The following is a 19,950-nucleotide window of genomic DNA, read 5'->3' as shown; positions in this document are numbered from 1 at the left end:
AAAAAATCAGCGTCAGATCCAAGGAATTGTGGAAAGCTTTCTGCAAACTGGGAGGGACCATATGTGGTAACAAAAGCGTGAGCAAAAACACATCTTCGGCTGAAGGACTCTCATGGAAGTTGTTTGAAACGACCGTGGAATGTAGTTCACCTTAAGAAATATTATCAGTAGAAAGAATTTTCTTGTATTCTTGGAGAATGCATTTTATAAAGCGGGGTCATCCAAAGTTTCTTTCTCGTTATTAAACCAAGGAACATCAATGCGAACCAGTTTCTTCTGATCAAGCCATTTCAACGCTGATCCAGGGTCATTCCTTCCGAGGATGATCCCGACTTTCCGAAGTCAGGCCCAAGTGGCCAGCCTTCCGAGGCCTGGTCATGCTTTCCGAAGCTGATCACGGATCATTCCGTACCGAGGATGATCCCGACTCTTCGTGAGTTAGGCTCAAGTAGCCAGCCTTCCGAGGCGTGATTATGCTAGCTGATCCGGATCATTCCGTACCGAGGATGATCCCGACTCTTCGTGAGTTAGGCTCAAGTAGCCACCTTTCCGAGGCCTAGTCATGCTTTCCGAAGCCGATCACGGATCATTCCGTACCGAGGATGATCCCGACTCTTCGTGAGTTAGGCTCAAGTAGCCAGCCTTCCGAGGCCTAGTCATGCTTTCCGAAGCTGATCACGGATCATTCCGTACCGAGGATGATCCCGACTCTTCGTGAGTTAGGCTCAGGTAGCCAGGTCGTGCTAAGCTAATCACGGATCATTCCTTTCGCGAGGATGATCCCGGATTGTTTCCTTCCGAGGAATGATCCCGACTTTCCGAAGTCAGACCCAAGTGGTCAGCCTTCCGAGGCCGGATTATGCTTTCCGAAGCTGATCATGGATCATTCCGTACCGAGGGTGATCCCGACTTTCCAGAGTCAGACTCCAGTAGCCATCTTTCTAAGGCATCATTTGGATCGAGTACGACGGAATTAATCGATAAAATAACTCAAGGATCAGGTTACATTGAAGTCCGTTAATTAAAGCTCAAAGGTCGGATCAGGTATTAAATCAACATCTCAAGCTATCGATCAGGTATTAAAAATCATTTTAAATACTTTTTCATCAGAGGTATTTTCAGCAGTATATATATAATATAAATATAAAAATAATCACAATAGAAGGAGGGAAGAAAATTTCATTCACATAAAAGTTGGACAAGTAAAAAAAAAAAGAAAAACCCTCATATGCAAAAGAGGTAGGCAAGAAAGAAAAAGGTAAGTCCATAAAGCAAAAAGAGTGTTTTCTTCATATGTGTGATTTTGTAGATGGATCAACATCGTAGCATTATCAGACGGATCAACATCAACGACATCATTAGCAGACAATATCTTCATCTCCTTGAGCGGGTAAATTATCATCATCATTATCATCTGAACCCATGGCGAGAATGATCGGGCCGAGCTGGAGGAGTCACTCATATCATCATCGGAATCATCTTCGATGAACAATCGAAGCCGGGATGCTTCAAATTCCTAAGATCAAAAAAGGTTCTAGAAGGGAGAAACTCGGAGGTAACAACTTGAAATCTAAACCAGGGTGAGTCTTAAGGATCTCTGAAAAAATTTGGTCAGAGCAGTCCTTTACCATATTTTTGCAAAACCCTAGGAAAGTCGGATTATCTCCAACTTCCTTTATAGAGGAGGTAACCGAGTTTAAAACTATCTGGCTCTCATTTTGTATTCTTCTCTTTTCAATTTCAAACTGTTTCCTCTCTGCCTCTAAGTTTTCATGCAGCAAAGTTTTGAATTTTAAAGTTTCATCCAGGAGTGCATGAAGGTTTTCTTTCTCCTTAGAAACCAAATTAAAGGAAGCATTGAGATTATCCTTTTCCACTGTCATCTTATTTAGCCTTGACTCCAAACCATTATTCTTATCTTCCAAAGTAGACTTCTCCAGCAGAATTGAACTGAAGGCTTTCACATGATATTCTTGTGCCAACTCTAAAGCAGTATTCAACTTCTCAATCTCATCAAACTTCTCCTGGAGTTCATTCTTTTCCTTCTCAATGCTTTGTGACCAGACCAAGGCTCTGGTCAGCTTTCCTTTAAAATCTTCTCTTTCACCTGTGGCAATTTTGGCCCTGTCAAGGGCATCATCCTTTAACATTTTAAGTTGAAAAAGCTCATTCCTATGATTCAAAACGGCTTCTCTCAACATAGAAACTTCTTCTGCGCAATTCGACACAATGGTCGAGCAAATTTCATAATCATTATGCAAACTATCAAGATCATTCATCAAATCTATTTCTCTGAACTCATTCTTTGTTAATTTTCTTTCTGAAGATCCCAATTTTCTTCGAAGATCCTGTACCTCATTAACCAATTCGAAGTTCTTCTTGATCAGTTCAACATTTTCCTGAGACAAAGTTTTCTCTCTCTCCAACACTTCAGAAAATGCATTGAAGGCAGCTCCAAAACATCTGTTTATCAATCAATATATATGTATACATTAAAGACAATATAAATAATCAGATCAAAAGTGAATTAGTTTTAAATAAATAAAAAGAAGGAGAGGTCTAATTCTTACCCCCACCCATGAGAATAAAGATCAGAATCAGACATTCGTGCAGTATTCTTCTTGTCGCGAGGAATTCTGCCTTTTGTACCCCATTCTCTGGCAGCCTCCCAATTACGGCTGGGTTGTGTGATTTTCTTTTAAAAACCACTCAGGGTGGAAAGGATTCCCAGAATCAGCATTGCTCATGGTATCATCAACCTGATCAGGGGCTGGTTGGAGATCAGCTACCTCAAGAATATTCTCAGGATTAACATTCACTGCAGCATCATTTGAACCAATCTGCATGATGATATTTTCTTGATCTTCATGAGGGACAAGTACCACGAGGGCTTCGGGAGGGACGGGATTATTCTGCGGGAGAACTACTTCATGAATTCCATGGGAAACATTTTGGTTACTATCCCCCAAGGGAGGAACATCTTCATTACTTTTCTCGGGAGGAGGAACATCTTCATCATTTTTCTCGGGGAGGGGAACATTGGTATCCACTGGAGGAGCAAGAACATCGATATCCGGGACAGCAACATCCAACACGGGGATGGACAAAGGTAAAACAGACGGAAATTTCATTTACACGGTCTTCGGCAACAACATCCAAGGGAGAGACAGGAACATCAATATTTTCATCACATAGTTGATCGGCTATTTCTTCAATAATACCACCTGCAGCATATGTTAGTATGTCTTCAGCAATTTTCTTCAGATGGTCAGAAGAATAGTCAAATAAATCCTTACCTTGACCTTCGTCCTCAACCATTTTTTCTGGGAAGACAGAAGTATCATGAGGAATTTCTTCACATGGATTATCTTCAACAACAGGAACTTTTATGGGGGCGGTATGAATTTCTTTTCTTCTTTTCTTCTTCTTCTTTGAGCCAGATGGGCCCTGGTCAGAGACTGGACCTGTAGACCTAAGTCTACATCTCAGTGTATTGGAGGTTCTGGAGGTCCTCATCTTGGGACCAGGGATTTCACTTGCAACTGTTTTCACAATTTGCACATCAGCATCTTCTCTGATGGCACTTTCTGGAGCCGGGGTAGTTTTCTCTTGATCAAGGGAATCTCTCTTAGCAGTTTTTCTCTTCGAAAGATGACGGGCAATATGTTTTCTTTTCTTGGAGGGTTTAATAACCCTAGAATCAGACTTCTTTTCCTCCGAAACACTTCTCCGTAAGTCAGCAACATTAAGGATGGGACGAGCAATTACTTCTGATGGCAAAAATATATGATAATGAGTAAGGATTACAAAAGGATAGAAAGGTATACAACAGTTATTATCTTTACCTGGAAAGAGGCCATGACTAATGAGACCTGCATCCGTCTTCAACTTGGCCGCATCTATGGGAGTTCCAGTCGGAATCATTCTCCAGGTTATTCGGTCATATTCAGTAAGCACAGGACGTACTTTTAGAGGAGATAAGGATTCCAAGGAATGAAGACACCATCGAGACCGGAAGTTTGGATTTGGAATAGCGCAGAAGAAGTATTTTTCCCGCCATTGCTTATTGTCATGGGGAATGGAGGAATCAATGAAAATTTTGGATTCTCTTCCCGGTTCACCCAAAATGCGAGGTTCTTCGGCAAAATGAAGATATCCGCGTTCGCGGGATACTTTCAAGGTGTAATAATTTCTGAAGAGATCAACGAGACGGGACACGATTCATCCGGAGAATAAACGCAAAAAAACGATAAACCAGACCTCCAACTATTTGGAGTAAGTGCGAGAAGGACGAGACATGATAATAGTCCAACAAAGATTGAACTACGGGAATCAGCGGGATTCTAAAACCTGAATCAAGGTGATCAAGGTAGATGGTGATAACACCGGGATCAACCGAGTAAGGACGGTCGAAGAGTCGGGAACCCATACTCTAGCATCGAGGGGAAAATGGTAACTTTCCAAGTAAGAATCCGGGTGGGATTTCTTTATTTTAGTGGGATACCATTCGGGACCGGCATGCTTTGGGTCCATTTTTTCTCTGGACATGTTGACGGGAGTATAAGGAAGGATGGCTTCGTCATGAGCATACGGGACCGGTTTCCAATCGAAGGATCATGTTGAGAAGAGGAAGAAGCACCAGACACATTTTTCATTTGCTCTCTGTTTGAAGGTATATCGGGTTGGGAAGAGATACTTTGGTCCTGAAGGATTGGAAGCGGGATCCATGGCGGAGATAAGCAAGGAAGAAGAAGGAAATTGAAAAGGTAAAATCTGAAAAGGAGTAATAAAGAAGTTAGCGAGATAGGTATGTTGGTGTTCGCGAAGAAGAATAGAGTACGGAAAGGAAAAAGCGACGGTTGACATGAGATATATATAAAGAATGAGAGAGGATTTCTTGAAAGGAGGGGGAAATACACGATGGTCCAAAATCAATGGTCATTACCTTTCGTAACCGACGCGTGGGATTAATCAGCTAACGCATGAAAAACAACGATTGAAAAAATGAAGATGATGTGTGAAAAGACAAGGGAACAATATGATGGCAATACATGGGAAAAAGATGAAGTCGGTGATCAAGGGCGGTAACGCTAAGGAAGTTAAAAAGTTATATTTGAAAATTCAGAAAAGATCTGACAAGACAGTGATTTCAGCCGGTTTTAAGATAATTTGGGGGCTGAATACAGTAATATAATGTCAACCAATACGAAGGACATGATCTCATGAGAGATATAATTATAAGCAGATTTTCAAGATAATGATGATATGATGCGGTAACTCGTCATCAAGGTTTTGAAGAAACCGAGAATTACCTGAGGGAAAAGGCATAATAATTTGGACAAGAGATCTTGTGTGTTTTTTTATGAAAAGGATAAAACCTCCGACCGAGAGTCTCATACAAGCTCGACCTGATCAGCAGGCTTGGGGGCTTATGTTGTAACTAATATATCCATTGCCGGTTTGTACCGGTCAAACCAATCTCAATCGGGTTCAATTGAGATATAAAGCTAAGATGATCGAAGGCGTCCAAAGAGGAGCAATGATCTGATGGCCATGATTTAAAGAGTATTATAAGCGGGAAAGCCAGTATAAAAGCGGGGGAAGATCCGTGAGAAGGTAAGTCTCTGGAATCAACCAAAACTCTAAACTCACTCTGATTGAACTCCATTACTAGCATTCCAAAAGCTCCAGAGAGAGCTCTGTGAACACCATTGACTCTATCTTGACTAGATCGTCGGAGACGAGACGCCGATCAAGACGATCGGCTCCGTTTCTTACTGTGATTCTGTTTTCTTTCAGGAGTGAGAAGTTGATTGATCAAGGAGCAAACCAGATCGAATCAGATCTGAGGAGTTCAGTGCGAGAAACTTCGGTTCAAGGCGATCGACAAAAGTAGCACTAACAGTATATACATACAATATTTTATATCAAACATAAAATTGCTAATACAATATTTTATATCAAGCATAAAATTGCTAATACAATTTTTTTATGACAAAAAATAATACAACAAATACCATGAAACGACCTTCCTCTCAACTATTTCGTCGAATGACTTCTCTTCATGAAATGAAAAATGGGAAAAACACAAATAAAGAAATGTTGTGATAAAACAATAATTCAAGAAATGTATGCGCGAGGTGACATTGCTACTTAAATTCATAATTTGAATTACAAACAACATAATATTTGGTATTATTAAGATACAAAGGTACCATTCAAGGAAATTATTTGGGCTAATTAAGTTATACATAAAAGTGACATACTAGAGGTGTTGGTCTCTTTTACCAATTCTAACTCTTGAAAATTGCCTCTTAATATTAATATCTCCAAAATAAATCAAAGTATCAATTAGGTATGTGAGTGATTACTTTTCTCCTTCTCAAAATATACTAAAACGTCAGAGAAATTTCATCGATTTAAATTGACAAGATCAAGTACAACCAATGCTCACCCTTAACATTTTAAGTAAATATAAATATTTATCTTTCTTTTTATGGTAGGACTTCAATCCTTTGATGCCTTGACCTTATTATTATTTTTTTTCTTTTTTTCTTTTTTTAGTTCATTCAAACTAACTTATGTGTACCTCGATTACATCATTGAAATAATTTTTTATATATAATTTAATCATATGGCAAAGCTCTATTCCTAATTCTAAAAAATCTCGAACCCTTAATCTGATTCTATGAATTGTTGATCTTCTTTCAACCATTAAAATTGCACCACATTATTGTACCAACTTTTAACTTATTCTCATTAAAGTAAGAAGTAAGAGAGATCAAGTAAGGGATCTTATTGAAAGCATCAAAGCAAGGTTAAATTGAAAGAAGAAAAAAATAAATAAATAAATAAATAAATAGTAGTAGATTCTCATATTAAAGACAAATTGGTTTTTGACACGAAGCACAGGTAAGTCTTTAAACAATAGACGCTTCTGAGGTTCCCCGTTCCCTTGACAGCCTTGGCGTTTATGGAGACCTTAGAGTTTTGTAATATTATTGTATAAAATAGCCATGCATGCATGACTTTTGTATAGGAATCGAACTCAAGCAATAAGGTACGTGGCATCCCATGCATCTCATGAATAACTCTATGCAACCTCGATCTCCCTTGTTTAATTTAATTAATTAATGTACATGTCGATCTCTTCTCTATTTTTAATTCATTTTAGGTCAAATTTGTAACTTTAAAATGTGGTTGAGAGATTCTCTGATCATCAAGTAGAATTAAGTACCAGCCACTTGTAGGGATGAAACTAGAGCTACGTGTATGTCTGTTTCCATGAATAAAGAAAAAGCCCTAGCTAGCTGATCCTGTACATGTAAGCTTCAACCACAACAATGGCATGTGCTGCTTGCTTCTCCTATGTCGTATGTATTATATTTGATTCAATAAGAGAGATCGAGTGATGGTTGGGTGGACCAGCTAAGCAAAACATGTACATCCGATCGAAGGACTGTTCTTAAGCTTTTCATGCAGAATTTCATGAACCCAGTTGTAAATTAAAACAAGTGATCATACATATAATAATTAAAAACTTACAAGAACCAGGTATAGAGCATGTGTATCTCGGTTTTAGTTAGAAATAAAGCTAGAAACAAATGAGCCACTCAACTGGGATGAATGCAGTTTAAAATACGTACCAGGTATATATCGAAGGATCAAAGGCAAATGAAGTAGATTCACCATCTTCTAAGGCCCTGAAAACCACTTATTCAAGACCAGGAATATATAACATAATTGATACTATTCCAGGTTTTAGTCTTCCATTCGAGAGTGTGAAATTGAGAAACGTTTTCACATATATAGATTTTTTTCAATGAAAAAACAATACTGCAAGTGATACATTTTCTAATGGAAAACTTATAGTGGGTTCGAAGATTCCCATTTAAAAAAGGAAAAAAAAAATAAATAATAATAATTAGTTTTAAGAAGTTCACATCTTCATAGTAGTTGTCACCGGAAATGTTTATAGATACATATTAGTTGACTAACTCCAAGGGGTAATAGAGTCGGCATGCAAAAGTGTAGGGACCATTACTTAAAGGATGTATGAGGTCTTCTTGGGTTTGAATATTCAATTTAGTTCATGCAATTGTGAGTTCAATGTGAACTTGCAGAACTATTTGGGGTGAAGGCATGGATACGGGATACCCATTGTCAGCCACGAATAGAAAGAAAGAAAATGTTCTTCTCCCCTATTGATTAATCTTCTTGTTCAAAGATATCTGACAACAATCTCCACAAAACATGAATTTGCAAAATGTTTCTGCTAACTTTGCTAAGAAAGAAAGCTTATATATAAACATTGCAGCATAAAATGTACAAAATTTTATTAGCCATTGGGCTTTAAAAAACTTATCAAAATCTTATTGGTGAACAGGTCATTAATGGGCTGGCCCGGCATGGCCATTAAATGGGCTTTTGATCCTTTCCATGCTTTCTCCTTTTATGAAACCATTTCTCACGAATTTGGATCCGAGAGCACACGCTTTTGAACCAAAAGTAGTGGGTAGGGCCCATGTGGGACTCACTTGGATTCTTATTTCAGATTTTTTAAAAATATTTACAGTGGGCCCCACCCCTTATTTTGTGGTCCGAAAATATTGGGAGAGCACGTCGTTCTCCCTTGACAAGGAGGTAAGTTTCTCACACCTTTGTGAGTTTGGGATAAGAGATCCCCCGCCCCCGGCCTGAGAAAACCTTTTCCGTTGATCTATAATATTTACGGCAAAAACAAATAACACAACTACTTGTATGTCTAGTTTACATGGCTTTTTCGCCTGAGTTAGGTGTTAGGTTATTTTTTTGGAGGCACTCTTTCCATGAGTTATAGGATTCATTCAAGTGGAATACCCTAATTCAAGGATTAAAGTAAATCTAATGGATGTTTTCAAATTAGAATATTACATGTGGCTGAATCCTATAACTTATTGAACACTCTTTGAGAGATTCCTTCCTGCGAGAAGAGCCAAATACTTTTTGCACCGGCACATATATAAGGACTCCAAAGTACCACTTCGTCCTATGATAGATGCATATTTCATCAAACTAGGGATTTGACCATGTAGGGCGGTTGCGTGTTCTCAATAAGTACTACAAGTCATATCTAGAATTGTGGAAAATTACAAGATCATTAATTTGATACAACAATAAACCTCTCAAGTGTCAAAATGGTTGAGCTCCCAACAGTGCAGGATCTAGCTACTAGTGTAAATTGAATTCAGATTTTCTATCAAGATCGATGGGTACAGTTTAGGTTGATCTGAACACTCAATAAGGCATAGGTCCCTCACCTTAGATGTGAAGGTAGGGATCTATTGACTCATGAAGTTATATTCATGTCACCTATATCTGTACATGTGACAAGAATCTTGACCCTTCTCCCACAAATGCAAAAAAATTAACAAGGGCAACTAAACACAACTCGGTGGAGATACTATTCCATGACTTCTTCCATGCACATGCTTGCAGAAGGATTTTGCGGTCTGGTCCTTGTAGGAGAGCTTTATAGCCTGCAAATTGATCTGTTTACATGGATAGGCAGCACTGCAATTGAATTTCATGGCAACTTGAGTTGCTGATGCTCCAACGATGTTCGAATATGTTATTCCAGTGATTTGAATGCCTGAGTTCTGCCAAACAAATTCCAAGAACACATACAAATGGTAAGGCATATAACTGTTAATTGTTAATTACTAAAAAAATAAAATTTATATACCTGATTAGGGCATCCCTTTTTGTGAGGGCAGTAATTTTGATCTATAATGATTGGATTTTGGACATTTTTCATCACAGCTTGCTTGAAAACCACTCCAGTCACAAACCCATTGCTAGGTTTTCCCCAGGTTTTGATCCTTAGCCCATTTTGTGTTCCATAGAACACCACATTCTTCACCAATACATTTTGTACACCTTCTTCTTTTGCATCTTTCCCCAAACTCCCAATGCTGTAATAACAGGCAATTTCATCATAGGTTAGTAGAATGCTGCTGATAGGGAATAGAAGTTGTAAAAGAATCACACAATTGGACCCAAATTAAATTATTTGTAGGGTTTGGTAATATTCATGGTGAAATAAGATCTGCTTCACTAAAATGGAGAATAGCTACGTTTCCAACCCTCTACAGTTGATTTACTAATATCCTTACCACATATCAGCTATATTTCAGAATTAGCCATTCAAACTGATTAAGAGAAAGAGTACAGTAGCTGCTCTACCTTATACCATGTCCAGGACCACAAGTAACTCTTTGGATCAACAGATTTCGAGTTCCTTGGCCGATCGATATGCAATCATCTCCAGTCCTGATACCGACATTGAAGACGCGTACATTAGTCGAAAGCTGGATGTGAATACCATCTGTATTTGGACTATTTTCAGGGGCATCAATTCTAACTCCTTGTATCACTGCATCTTGAGATGAATGTACTAATATGTGAAACAACTTGGCATTGATGGATCTCAGGTTTTGAACTGCTATGTCTTTTGAGCTGTAGAATGCAAGAGACTGCAATAATAGAACACCCACATAAGCTACTAATTAAAGCTCAAACTTCAATATTGTATATATGATCTGTAAAGATAACTTACCACGGCACCAGTGGGACAATTTCTCCCTGAAGCTTTGCATGCCCACAAGCTAGTACCTTGGCCATCAAGATATCCTCCAATGATGGACACCCCTTGAACACCATAGAACATCAGCCAGTTATCAGAAGTTGCCATCTTCTTGTAATCAGGTGCAGCAAGGGTTCCATGGATTTGAAATGTAATTTTGGAGTTCTTGCATGGTCCCTGGAAGGAAATTGGACTAATGAAGAACCTCTTTTGTGGTACATATATTGTTGTTGGATTTGATGACTTGCAGGCACTATTCCATGCTGCTAGAAATGCATGGCTATCATCTGTTTTCCCATCTCCTCTAGCACCAAGGTCAAGGATATTGATGGTAGAAGCTTTGATAAGTGATGATAAGAAGAGAAAGGAGATGATGAAGAAGGCTGGAAGAACAGAGGTGGTCACGGTGAGTGCCACCACCATTTTATGTGGCTAATCTGAAGTCTTCGGATTGAAGACTACCAATGGTGGCCTTAATTAGCTAATGAGAATGTCTTGGAAGCCTCAAGGTTCATTTATACTTATTGGGTACAAGAAAGCATTAGAAAATGAATGGAATGATCTTGTCAGTAGTGGTTGTTCAATTCCATGCTTTGGAAATTTACTGGGGAGACACCAACTTTGACGTTGAAAATCAGTTAATGGGTAGTTAGTGATTTGAAATTTGGAGCTTCTTATCAGGTTGAATTCTTAATGAATTTTTATTAATCCTTAATTTATAGGCTTAGATTGGCTTAGGATTTGTTTGGCTGAAAAGGGTAGGAGAGCCGCAAGGAAAGCAAAGCTTTTGTTAGCTCTGTGTTGATTGACTTTCAAAGTCAGCTCTCAGGATGCTAGTTATATGGGAACTATCTTCTTGCTTTGGAAGGTTACCAGATTGGCAGTTTTATCTTCTCTTTCTGGTGTGATTCCAACTTCCAAATGAATCTGAGTATGAATTGTGAGTTGTTTGGAAGCTACAAATATTGAATTTACACGAAAATGTCATTCACAATTAGTGAGGTTTGGGAAGAAGAGTCATCATGCTTTGAAAGTGTCGCTGCAAAAGAATGTCCACATAGAATTTAGTGGGGTTTCCATTGTGGAGTTTCATCAGATATTGGATTTTAGGAGAAACTAGTGGCGCTCTCTTTGTGGCTATCGACCAAATTAATTAACCTGCAGTTTGGTGGGGTTGTGGTGTTGAGTTCTGGAAAATATATTATATCTACTCCTACTTGACACCTCAGTGCTGTTGTTGATGAGTTTTCTGGATTTGTTTATTCTGAAATTGAGACTTCGGAGAATAAATGGTGTTGAATTTAATTGTTGTCACTAGTCTTCCTGAGAATCGATGATCTTTGCTGAAGGCTGAGGTTAATCTTCATCTGGACATAAATAAATAATAAAAGAAGGTTGGACGATTCGGTGTTGTGTGGTCCTCTTTTGGCTGGTATTCAGTAAAAAAGGTTTTTCATGGATGAATGAAAAGAGTTTTTTTTTCCTCACTTAAGTTGTCAATATTTTGCATAATTTGGTGAACTTAAAATATTACAAAAAGCTCAACCTAAATTTTTTTTTTGTTAACTTTGACTTTGAAATTATTATTTTAGGTGAATCGAGTGAACAGGGAGGGGTTCTTTTGTAAATTTGAAAAAAATTAAATGAAGTTTTGTAAAAAAAAATTATATTTCCTTTCACTCCCTTCACCCAATGGGCAGAATGGTAATTTCAAGATTCAAGTTAAAAGAAAACTAACATTGGATTTTTTATTATATTCCAAGTTCACCGGACTGGGCAAACTGAAATATTGGCCACTGAAGTAGTCAATCAAGAATTTTGGACCAACTTAAGTGAAGTGAAAAGAAAAAAACAAAACCCTAAAAAAAATCATGGCTGAAAGAAAGAAGGGGGAAGAAATTATAAAAGAGAACCAAGAGGGGTCAACATGCGATACCCAAGCCTTACAACAAACTTGAAAAGAACTCCATGGGGTGGCTCAGTTGGTAAAAGACCAATACTTCGACTTAAGAAGTCAAAGTTCGAATTCCCTCAGGGGAAGTGGCGATGTCCCGCCTATATTAATTATATAATGAAGCTTTGTTAAGGATGTAGGCAGGTGCACGTAAGCTAGCCTGGATGAACCTCAAATCCCCCCACCAAAAACAAAAAAAAAAAAAAAAAAAAAAACACACAAAGGCACACAAAGAGAATGATCAATTACATAGTGCTAGGAAATAATGGACTAAAAGAGAAGGTCAAGAGGCCAAGCTTGACAAGCCAAACCTAAAACCTCACTAATCTTTTTCTTATTGATTCGGCAAGGATTGCAGGTGGCAGAGCATCAAATTACATGGATTTCTTAACCTAGATGGTTCTGTATTGCCTAAAGCAAAATCGTAGGATTTGGAACTTGTTGTAACATGGCTAAAGGTTGCCGACCCCATTTAGTTGGGACAAGGCTTATTGTTGTTGTTGTAACATGGCTAAAGGAGGTTGTTTGTTTCAAAAGTTGTAGGATTGGCATAGGATGCAGAGGAAGCCCTAATGAATGAAGATGTTGGATCAATGCAGTCTTCATCACAAGTAGGGTTTCCAATGTAGTGGACTTCAAAATCTTCACATTGATCAGTGATAGCAATAGCGGTAGGGAGACGAGGGAAAGCACACCAAAGGTGACGGGTAGGGAAGGAGGGCTCAAGATAGCTCCCAGCATGGTGAGAAAAAAGTAGGAAGAAAGGAAGATGGAAGAGTCAGCAAAAGCCAAGAGATGAGAGAGAGAGAAGGGGGGGGGGGTGAGAGAAAGAGGCAAGACACAAAACAAGAAAGAAGTGAAGGCGAAGAGAGATAGGGAGATGAAATGGAGACGTCCAGAGAGGGAAGAAGGGTATTAATGGCAATGCCACCTTCCACAACCCCCCCCCTCCCCCTCAGAAAAACCTTTGCTTCCAAAGAGGGTTCTTGGATATTTACAATTAGCATATGAATGGTGCAAGATACTCAATCTCTAGTTTATAATTAACGTTGATTCGAAAGATTATTATCTAATAGTTGGCATCAAAACCATACCAAATGAAATTAGAATTAACTTTTATGTTTATTGAAATTACTATGAATTCAGGCATTAATGTAATAGTTTCCAATGGGTGCATACCTAGGTATTTATAGATCCATTGGGTGTAGTGAGAAGGACAGTCTCGGTTAGGGGTGTCACGTCCTCCCAGCCGGTACCCTATCTGGCATACCCGAGAGTGTGATCCACAGACCGAAGATCAGGTATCAAGTGATCAGCCTTCCACATAAACAATAACATAATCATGAACAATCATAATAAAAGTGCGGAAGATAAACCATAGATCCAATAAAGAAAGAATGAATCATAAATGAATCAGAATGATAGATATAATCAGAGTATCAAACAGATAAGTAAAGTGAGGCAAAAATCCCACTTTACAACCAGCGGAAAAGTAGCTCTAAAAGATAATAAACTAGACAAAATCTAATCCCAGTAGCAAGTACATTGGGTAACTAAATTGTTCTCCACTTTATAGACAACATCCTTATAAGTGTAAATCTCATAAATAGCACAAGGATGCTTCCACTCAATGGTCGGACTAAGCATCGTACGGAGCATAACTACTCGCGGGATCTTCAGTGTAATTGTGGTAACCGCAATCACCTTCCTGGAGATATGCCTCTTCGCCTTGCGCTTCTTCATAGGGACTGTCATAGTACTCAGTACTTGCAGGATAGTCTAACAAACATTGTACAATAAAGGAATAAGTTTCAAAGAAACTCAAGAAGGCGATTAAAATCCATAATAACATAAATGGCAGGATTCCGGAACAAACATAAATGCAATATGACATGAGACAAGCAATGAATGAATGAATCTAACTCTATGTATGCTGGTCTCTATTGGCAGACACGCTTTAAGTCATAGCACCGTACTTCTTTAGGAAGGTCCGCTCACATCCTCAACCATTTAAGATATCTTGGATTCTCTCACGGATCATTTCACCGGTCTTGAGCAGCCGATTGGTAATGGGTCCTTCATCCCTCAGGACAAACCATGGTAGGGGGTTAAGTCAACACACTCTCTCACAACCATTTGGTATAAGTACGGCGCATGTCGTGGTAAAACCTAGCCAAATGCAAGTCTTCTACTTAGTTACATCAAGTCGGATCCAGATACGTCCATTCCTCGTCCCTGACGATCCTTTCCGGTATCCTTCACACTAGAGTCCTCATAGTCCCTGACTACGGACTCATCAACCCTATTGGTTATCCACATATGGTAAACGGGAAGCTCTCACGTCCTCTCACGAGTTGGTTACCGGTCTTAAGCGCCCGTGAGCCCAAGTCTAACCATATGCAACCCTACCAATAAATGGCCCCCACAATGTGATTCCTGTCCTCTCATGGGTCTTGAGCGCCCATGAATCCCCATTGCTACCACGGGTCGTTCGGTCTCAATACCCCTCCGATTAGGGTCTGACATAACAGGACATCCTAGCCAAACACTACTAGACAATCCTAGATATGTCATCCAATAGTTTAGGAAGGTGTCCAGAGGGCATCTCCGGAAACATCCCATAATATTCCCGTAGTAGTCCAAGGACAGAAGTGTCAAAAGGACACCTCTCCTTTTCAAACCATACTTAAGCATACACATGCATCAATTCATATCATCACATATATGGTAACTTCATATATGGAAAGAAATCAATAAGTACAATCAACTTGTATATAATTGGTAAGTAAATCATTCATGAATCAATTAATCATAAACAAGTAATGCTACTGTAATCAAAGTTATACAACAGTAGTATATCATTGTAAGAATCTAATTTAGGAAACATGTCGATGATATTCAAATATAGAAACTAGATTCATGCTATCTATGTAATTAAGGAAATAACCATCCTTACCTTTTATAACTCGCAAAGGAATCCTAAGAAGTCAAGTAAGATCTTGGCAAACTTGAGAAGAAGGTCCTAAACAAGTATATACAACATATTAGGAAAGATCACTAACAGAAAAGATACCAAAACATCCAACACGGACCAATTACCGGAGTTGCTTTGAACTCATTGGTCGAGTGGATTGGTCGATGGTCCAGTCGACCAATCAGTCGACCAATGCAGACAGTAGCTTAAAAAAACAGAGTTTTAAGATATGAAATCCGAATTTGGTGGTTCAAAAGGGTACTAATCAAGGGGTAAACTACATCACTAGTATTCTAACATATAGGGGACCTCAAAACACTAATCAAATCAAGACATCAAGATCCAAATTAGGAAACAAAAAGTTACCATAATTAGATCAACCATGGATCTTGATGAATTCGAAATAGAAATCAAAGACAAGAACAATAGGAGGATGGATCATTGCTTCAGGTAAAGGTATCATGAAAACATACTTAGATCTTCAAGGAAATAGGCTTAGAAGCATAAATCTAAATAAGGAAATAAAACCTACCATATATGTAACTATCATGATTCATGAAGAACACATAGTATGGTAGAAGAGAACAACTAGAGATTGATAGATCATGGTTCATGAAAAGAAAACACAGTAATTAACTACTAACATGATCAAAATAGAAGATCCAAGGAGATCAGAATTCAAATCAGAAGTTTAACAAGGTTAGATCATGGTTTGATCATGATTCCTTCAAAAGCTTGCAATGATCATGGTTAAGATCATTGTTCTAGCCTCTAATCCTTAGGATGATCATGAGAACAAGTCCAGAGATGTTTGCAACAGAGAATGCAGCATCTCCTCAACTGTCTCAACTCAAAAAGGAAAGAAAATACAAAGATGGAGGAGAAGAAGAGAGAGTAGACATACCTTTTGATGCAAAAGGAAGAGTTTCGACGAAGATCCGTCAAGAAAACACCAAGGATGCAAGGGAGATGACTTGCAGAGGTCTTTGGTTCGTTTTAAAGAGTTTGGAGGCAGCAAATACGAAGTGGACTCGAGATTGGACTTAAATAGAGCAAGAAAAACCTAATTGCCAAAGACAGCACTCATTGGTCGAGTGGATTGGTCGATCGCCATCGACCAATCAATCGACCAATGCCGACAAAGCAAATCCAAAACAGGGAATTGAAGGCCCGGATCAAATCCAATCCTAAAGGGGTTTTGCACACAAGTCAAGTGACTTACCTAATAGGTAGAAATGCCTTCAAACCAAGATAGAGAGCACTCCAAGTCCATCAACTAATCCGATCTTCATCAAGATTCAGTTTCCATAAATAGAACTTCATCATCAACTTTCATGGATTCAAAGCCAGACACCAAGTCCTCTACTGGGATGGCCCAAAGCTGACTTCTTACTTTACTCCGGGTCATCGGACCTACAAATAACAAGGTTTCCGGGTCAAGGTTAGGGTTGGGTTTTACAAGGGGTGTTAATTGGTTGGGCCAGGTTGGTCTTGGTCGGGCCTAGTAGAGCCATCAGTCCAAAAAGTTAGAAATGGTTTGGCTTGTTAAGTATTTGGTACATACAGTGTTGTGCCATGTTGGTCCATAATCAAGTTACTAAAATTAGGCATAACTAGGCTGCCGTTGGGCTTAATCGGTCAATAGACTCTATGTGAGATCCTCTAGTATTCTAACTCGAAACACTACTTGCAGGCTTGAGGACCTGTATATCTAGTTAAAGGAAGTTGTGGACCATCCAGCTAAAGACCATTGGATTAGCATTTGAATTCGTGGATTTGGATGGTGAAGATCAAGGTTCTACTGTCGTACTATAATCTAATAGAAAGAAGAACTCGAACTCAAACGGATTGGGAAGGTGGGTTACCAAGTTCTGGGAGATGGAGTTGGATGATGCCCAAGTTCATGTATGACTTTCGGAATTCTCCCTAAGCTTGCACTTATGTTTGGAACCACCTTGGACCAATTGGCTCTTCAGTTGCATGATAGTAGCAGGAGTAGTTGGTTGCCAACCTGCTGCCCAGGGTGTCTGACTAGTTAGGACAATAGGGGAGAAATGGGGTTTTAATGATCCCTAGCTTGTATTAAAAGATCCCTGATTTTGTGATTGTTCTATTGTTAGACGGCCAAGGCTTCTAAAGTGAGTCCAAGGCAAAGTTTGCGGTACAAAGGATTGGGTCTTCATTGGATCTTTGATCTTGAAGGTAAAAACATTAGTCTCTTCTATTCCTTTATATTTATTTTAATTTCTTAAGGGATCGGTTTGATGAATTTGTTGTGGGGAGTTAGATTTGATTGGAGAACCCATGTTTTCAATCACTTCTAATCAGATCCAACATGGGAGATGAGATCCACATCTTTCCCAACTGCAAAATTTTTCATAACAGGATCATCTTTTGCTAGATTGATTGATCTTTAGATCTAGGTTGTGTTATTGGTTGTTCGTGTTTTTTGGGTGCTTGAACGTGCATCAGAGTCAAAATCCATGCTTGAGAACAGCCTAGAACCGCTTGAGGTTCATCGATCAAAGGCATGGATTTTGGATTTGGGGTTTTGTTGCAACCCTGAGCGGTTGCCTCGAAACCAACCTTCTGGTTGTTGTCTTGGGCTTTCCCCCAGTTTTTGGCCAGTATGATTTCTAAACCTAAACCGAATTATACCAACATGTTTCTAAGAGCTCAAGAGAGTTGGTGGGTATTTGATTTTCAAGTTTGGATATATTTTGGAGGTTTCGGAACGTCATTCAGGTGAGGGAACAATATACATAATTAGGGTTTACTTCTAATGTTTGTTATATGCTTCCAAATACATGCTTATGATGCGTTGACATGTTTAATATGTAGTTTAGAATGTGCAAAGTAGTTATTATTAAAGCAATCTAGGTTGCAACTAGTGGTTTTGCCTAATTTTTCAGTTTCATTGCAAATATGAACTATTATGTAGCTTTAAGTGAGATCATGATATTGTAATTGATCACAAGACAAAGGATTTTACAGTGGTTCGACTTTACAAGTCTACATCCACTCTTCTATTGGTCTTAAGAGAGTATTCCACTAGTGATTTTCTTTCAATACAGTGGGTAGAGATCAAATCCTTACAATTTATGTTCTATAGGGGCAAGAACATTCTTTATAATCTTTGTTCTATGTAGGGCAAGATTACCTTTTTTTATCCTAAGGCTAGAGCACCCTTATGCAATTCTAATCAACCTAGAGTAGAATTGAATAAACACAATACAAGAAATGAAATATATTACCTAACAAGGGGTGTGACTCTTTACCCCTTGTGTGAGTGTGATGTAATGAGAATGAATGTTTTGATGAGGATGAATGCACCACTACTTAGAAACCAATAGCCTTCAATCACCTCAAGGTTGGCTTCAATGAGCTTGCTTAGACACCTTGCTATGTTCTTCAAGGTCGAGTGAGCTTGGAAGGCAAGTAATGAGTGTTTCTTCACAAATTGAGAGCTTGAGAGTTGTAGGAGAGTTATTGCTCAATAGACAAGGTAGAGGCTCTCGAATGGAGTTGGTTGGGCTTATAAAGATGGCATTCAATTGCTTTGCCCAACCTCTCAATGGATAAAAATTTTCATCCAATTTTCAGTCCATACGGAGCTCCATCTGGGAAGTACCCATTAAAAAATAGCCGTTAAGACATTTTTTAAACCAAACATATGCCCGTCTGGGCTACTAAGAGCAGACGGACATCCATCTGCAGCACAAAGTGCACAAAAGAGTCTCATCTTGGGACATAAGGGGGTTTTGGGTCCTTCTAGCCAATTCCTAAGCCTCATACACCCTTCTCACATGTCCTAGGTTAGTCTAATGACATGATACATGTGTGATTGACTGTGATTACATGTGAAAGTGTCACATCCCACCCGCTAGTTTCGGTTACCACCCGACAACCCGTGGGTGCGATCCGTCACAGGATCCACGGTCTTACCCATCAATAATAAATGTAAGTATAGATAATGATGAGCAAGAATAATAAAGGATTACAGGAGCCCAATTACTCCAATAAAAGAATAAAAGAAAGAATCAAATGAAAGAAATAACATCGAGTTCAGTGGAAGCAATCAAAATAAACAAAATAAGTTTCTTTCCAGTTTCTTTCTCTAAGGCTAAATAATAACTCTCATAATTAGCATGGAAGGAGGGGGGGGTCCTCCAGTCCTTCTCAATGCGGTCCTCAAATATCTTGGCAATTTGCCTCCTTCGTCCGTCAATGGGTGCTATAACTGCACTCCAAGCATCCGTAGGAGGCTTCATGCTCTGCAAGTTCATGTACCACTGTCTGTGCCACATCAGCTTCATACGAGAAGGCTCTTTCATACGAATCATCTCCAACTTCCGAAATTGTGCCACCATCTATACAACTCATATAATATATACAATG

The 19,950-nt window shown here is 38.9% G+C and overlaps 1 protein-coding gene across 1 annotated transcript; it reads right to left on the bottom strand.

The window, feature by feature from the left end:
* Positions 1-9,194: 9,194 nt before the first annotated feature.
* LOC149029155 (polygalacturonase-like) lies at positions 9,195-11,118 on the bottom strand. Its single transcript, XM_089150056.1, has 4 exons — positions 10,598-11,118; positions 10,225-10,514; positions 9,725-9,953; positions 9,195-9,638 (listed from the first exon to the last, which is right to left on the bottom strand). Exons 1-4 carry the CDS (start codon positions 11,045-11,047, stop codon positions 9,420-9,422), a joined length of 1,188 nt encoding a protein of 395 aa, XP_089006182.1. The 5' UTR covers positions 11,048-11,118; the 3' UTR covers positions 9,195-9,419.
* Positions 11,119-19,950: the final 8,832 nt, after the last annotated feature.

The sequence above is a fragment of the Hakea prostrata genome, chromosome 1 (assembly GCF_041222555.1).
Source record: "Hakea prostrata isolate BN-2017 chromosome 1, UWA_Hpros_2, whole genome shotgun sequence".
NCBI classification, from domain to species: Eukaryota; Viridiplantae; Streptophyta; class Magnoliopsida; order Proteales; family Proteaceae; genus Hakea; species Hakea prostrata.
The sequence above is the reverse complement of the archived record's forward strand: the minus strand, read 5'-3'. Positions and strand labels throughout refer to the sequence as shown.

Bases quoted from the DNA above. Each gene is read 5' to 3' on its own strand.
- LOC149029155 (XM_089150056.1), bottom strand. From the start codon at position 11,047: ATGGTGGTGGCACTCACCGTGACCACCTCTGTTCTTCCAGCCTTCTTC. The intron at 9,954-10,224 runs GTAGAGCAGCTA...CTGTTATTACAG, and splicing joins GGTCCTGGACATGGTATAAG to CATTGGGAGTTTGGGGAAAG. The intron at 9,639-9,724 runs GTATATAAATTT...TTTGTTTGGCAG, and splicing joins AAAAGGGATGCCCTAATCAG to AACTCAGGCATTCAAATCAC.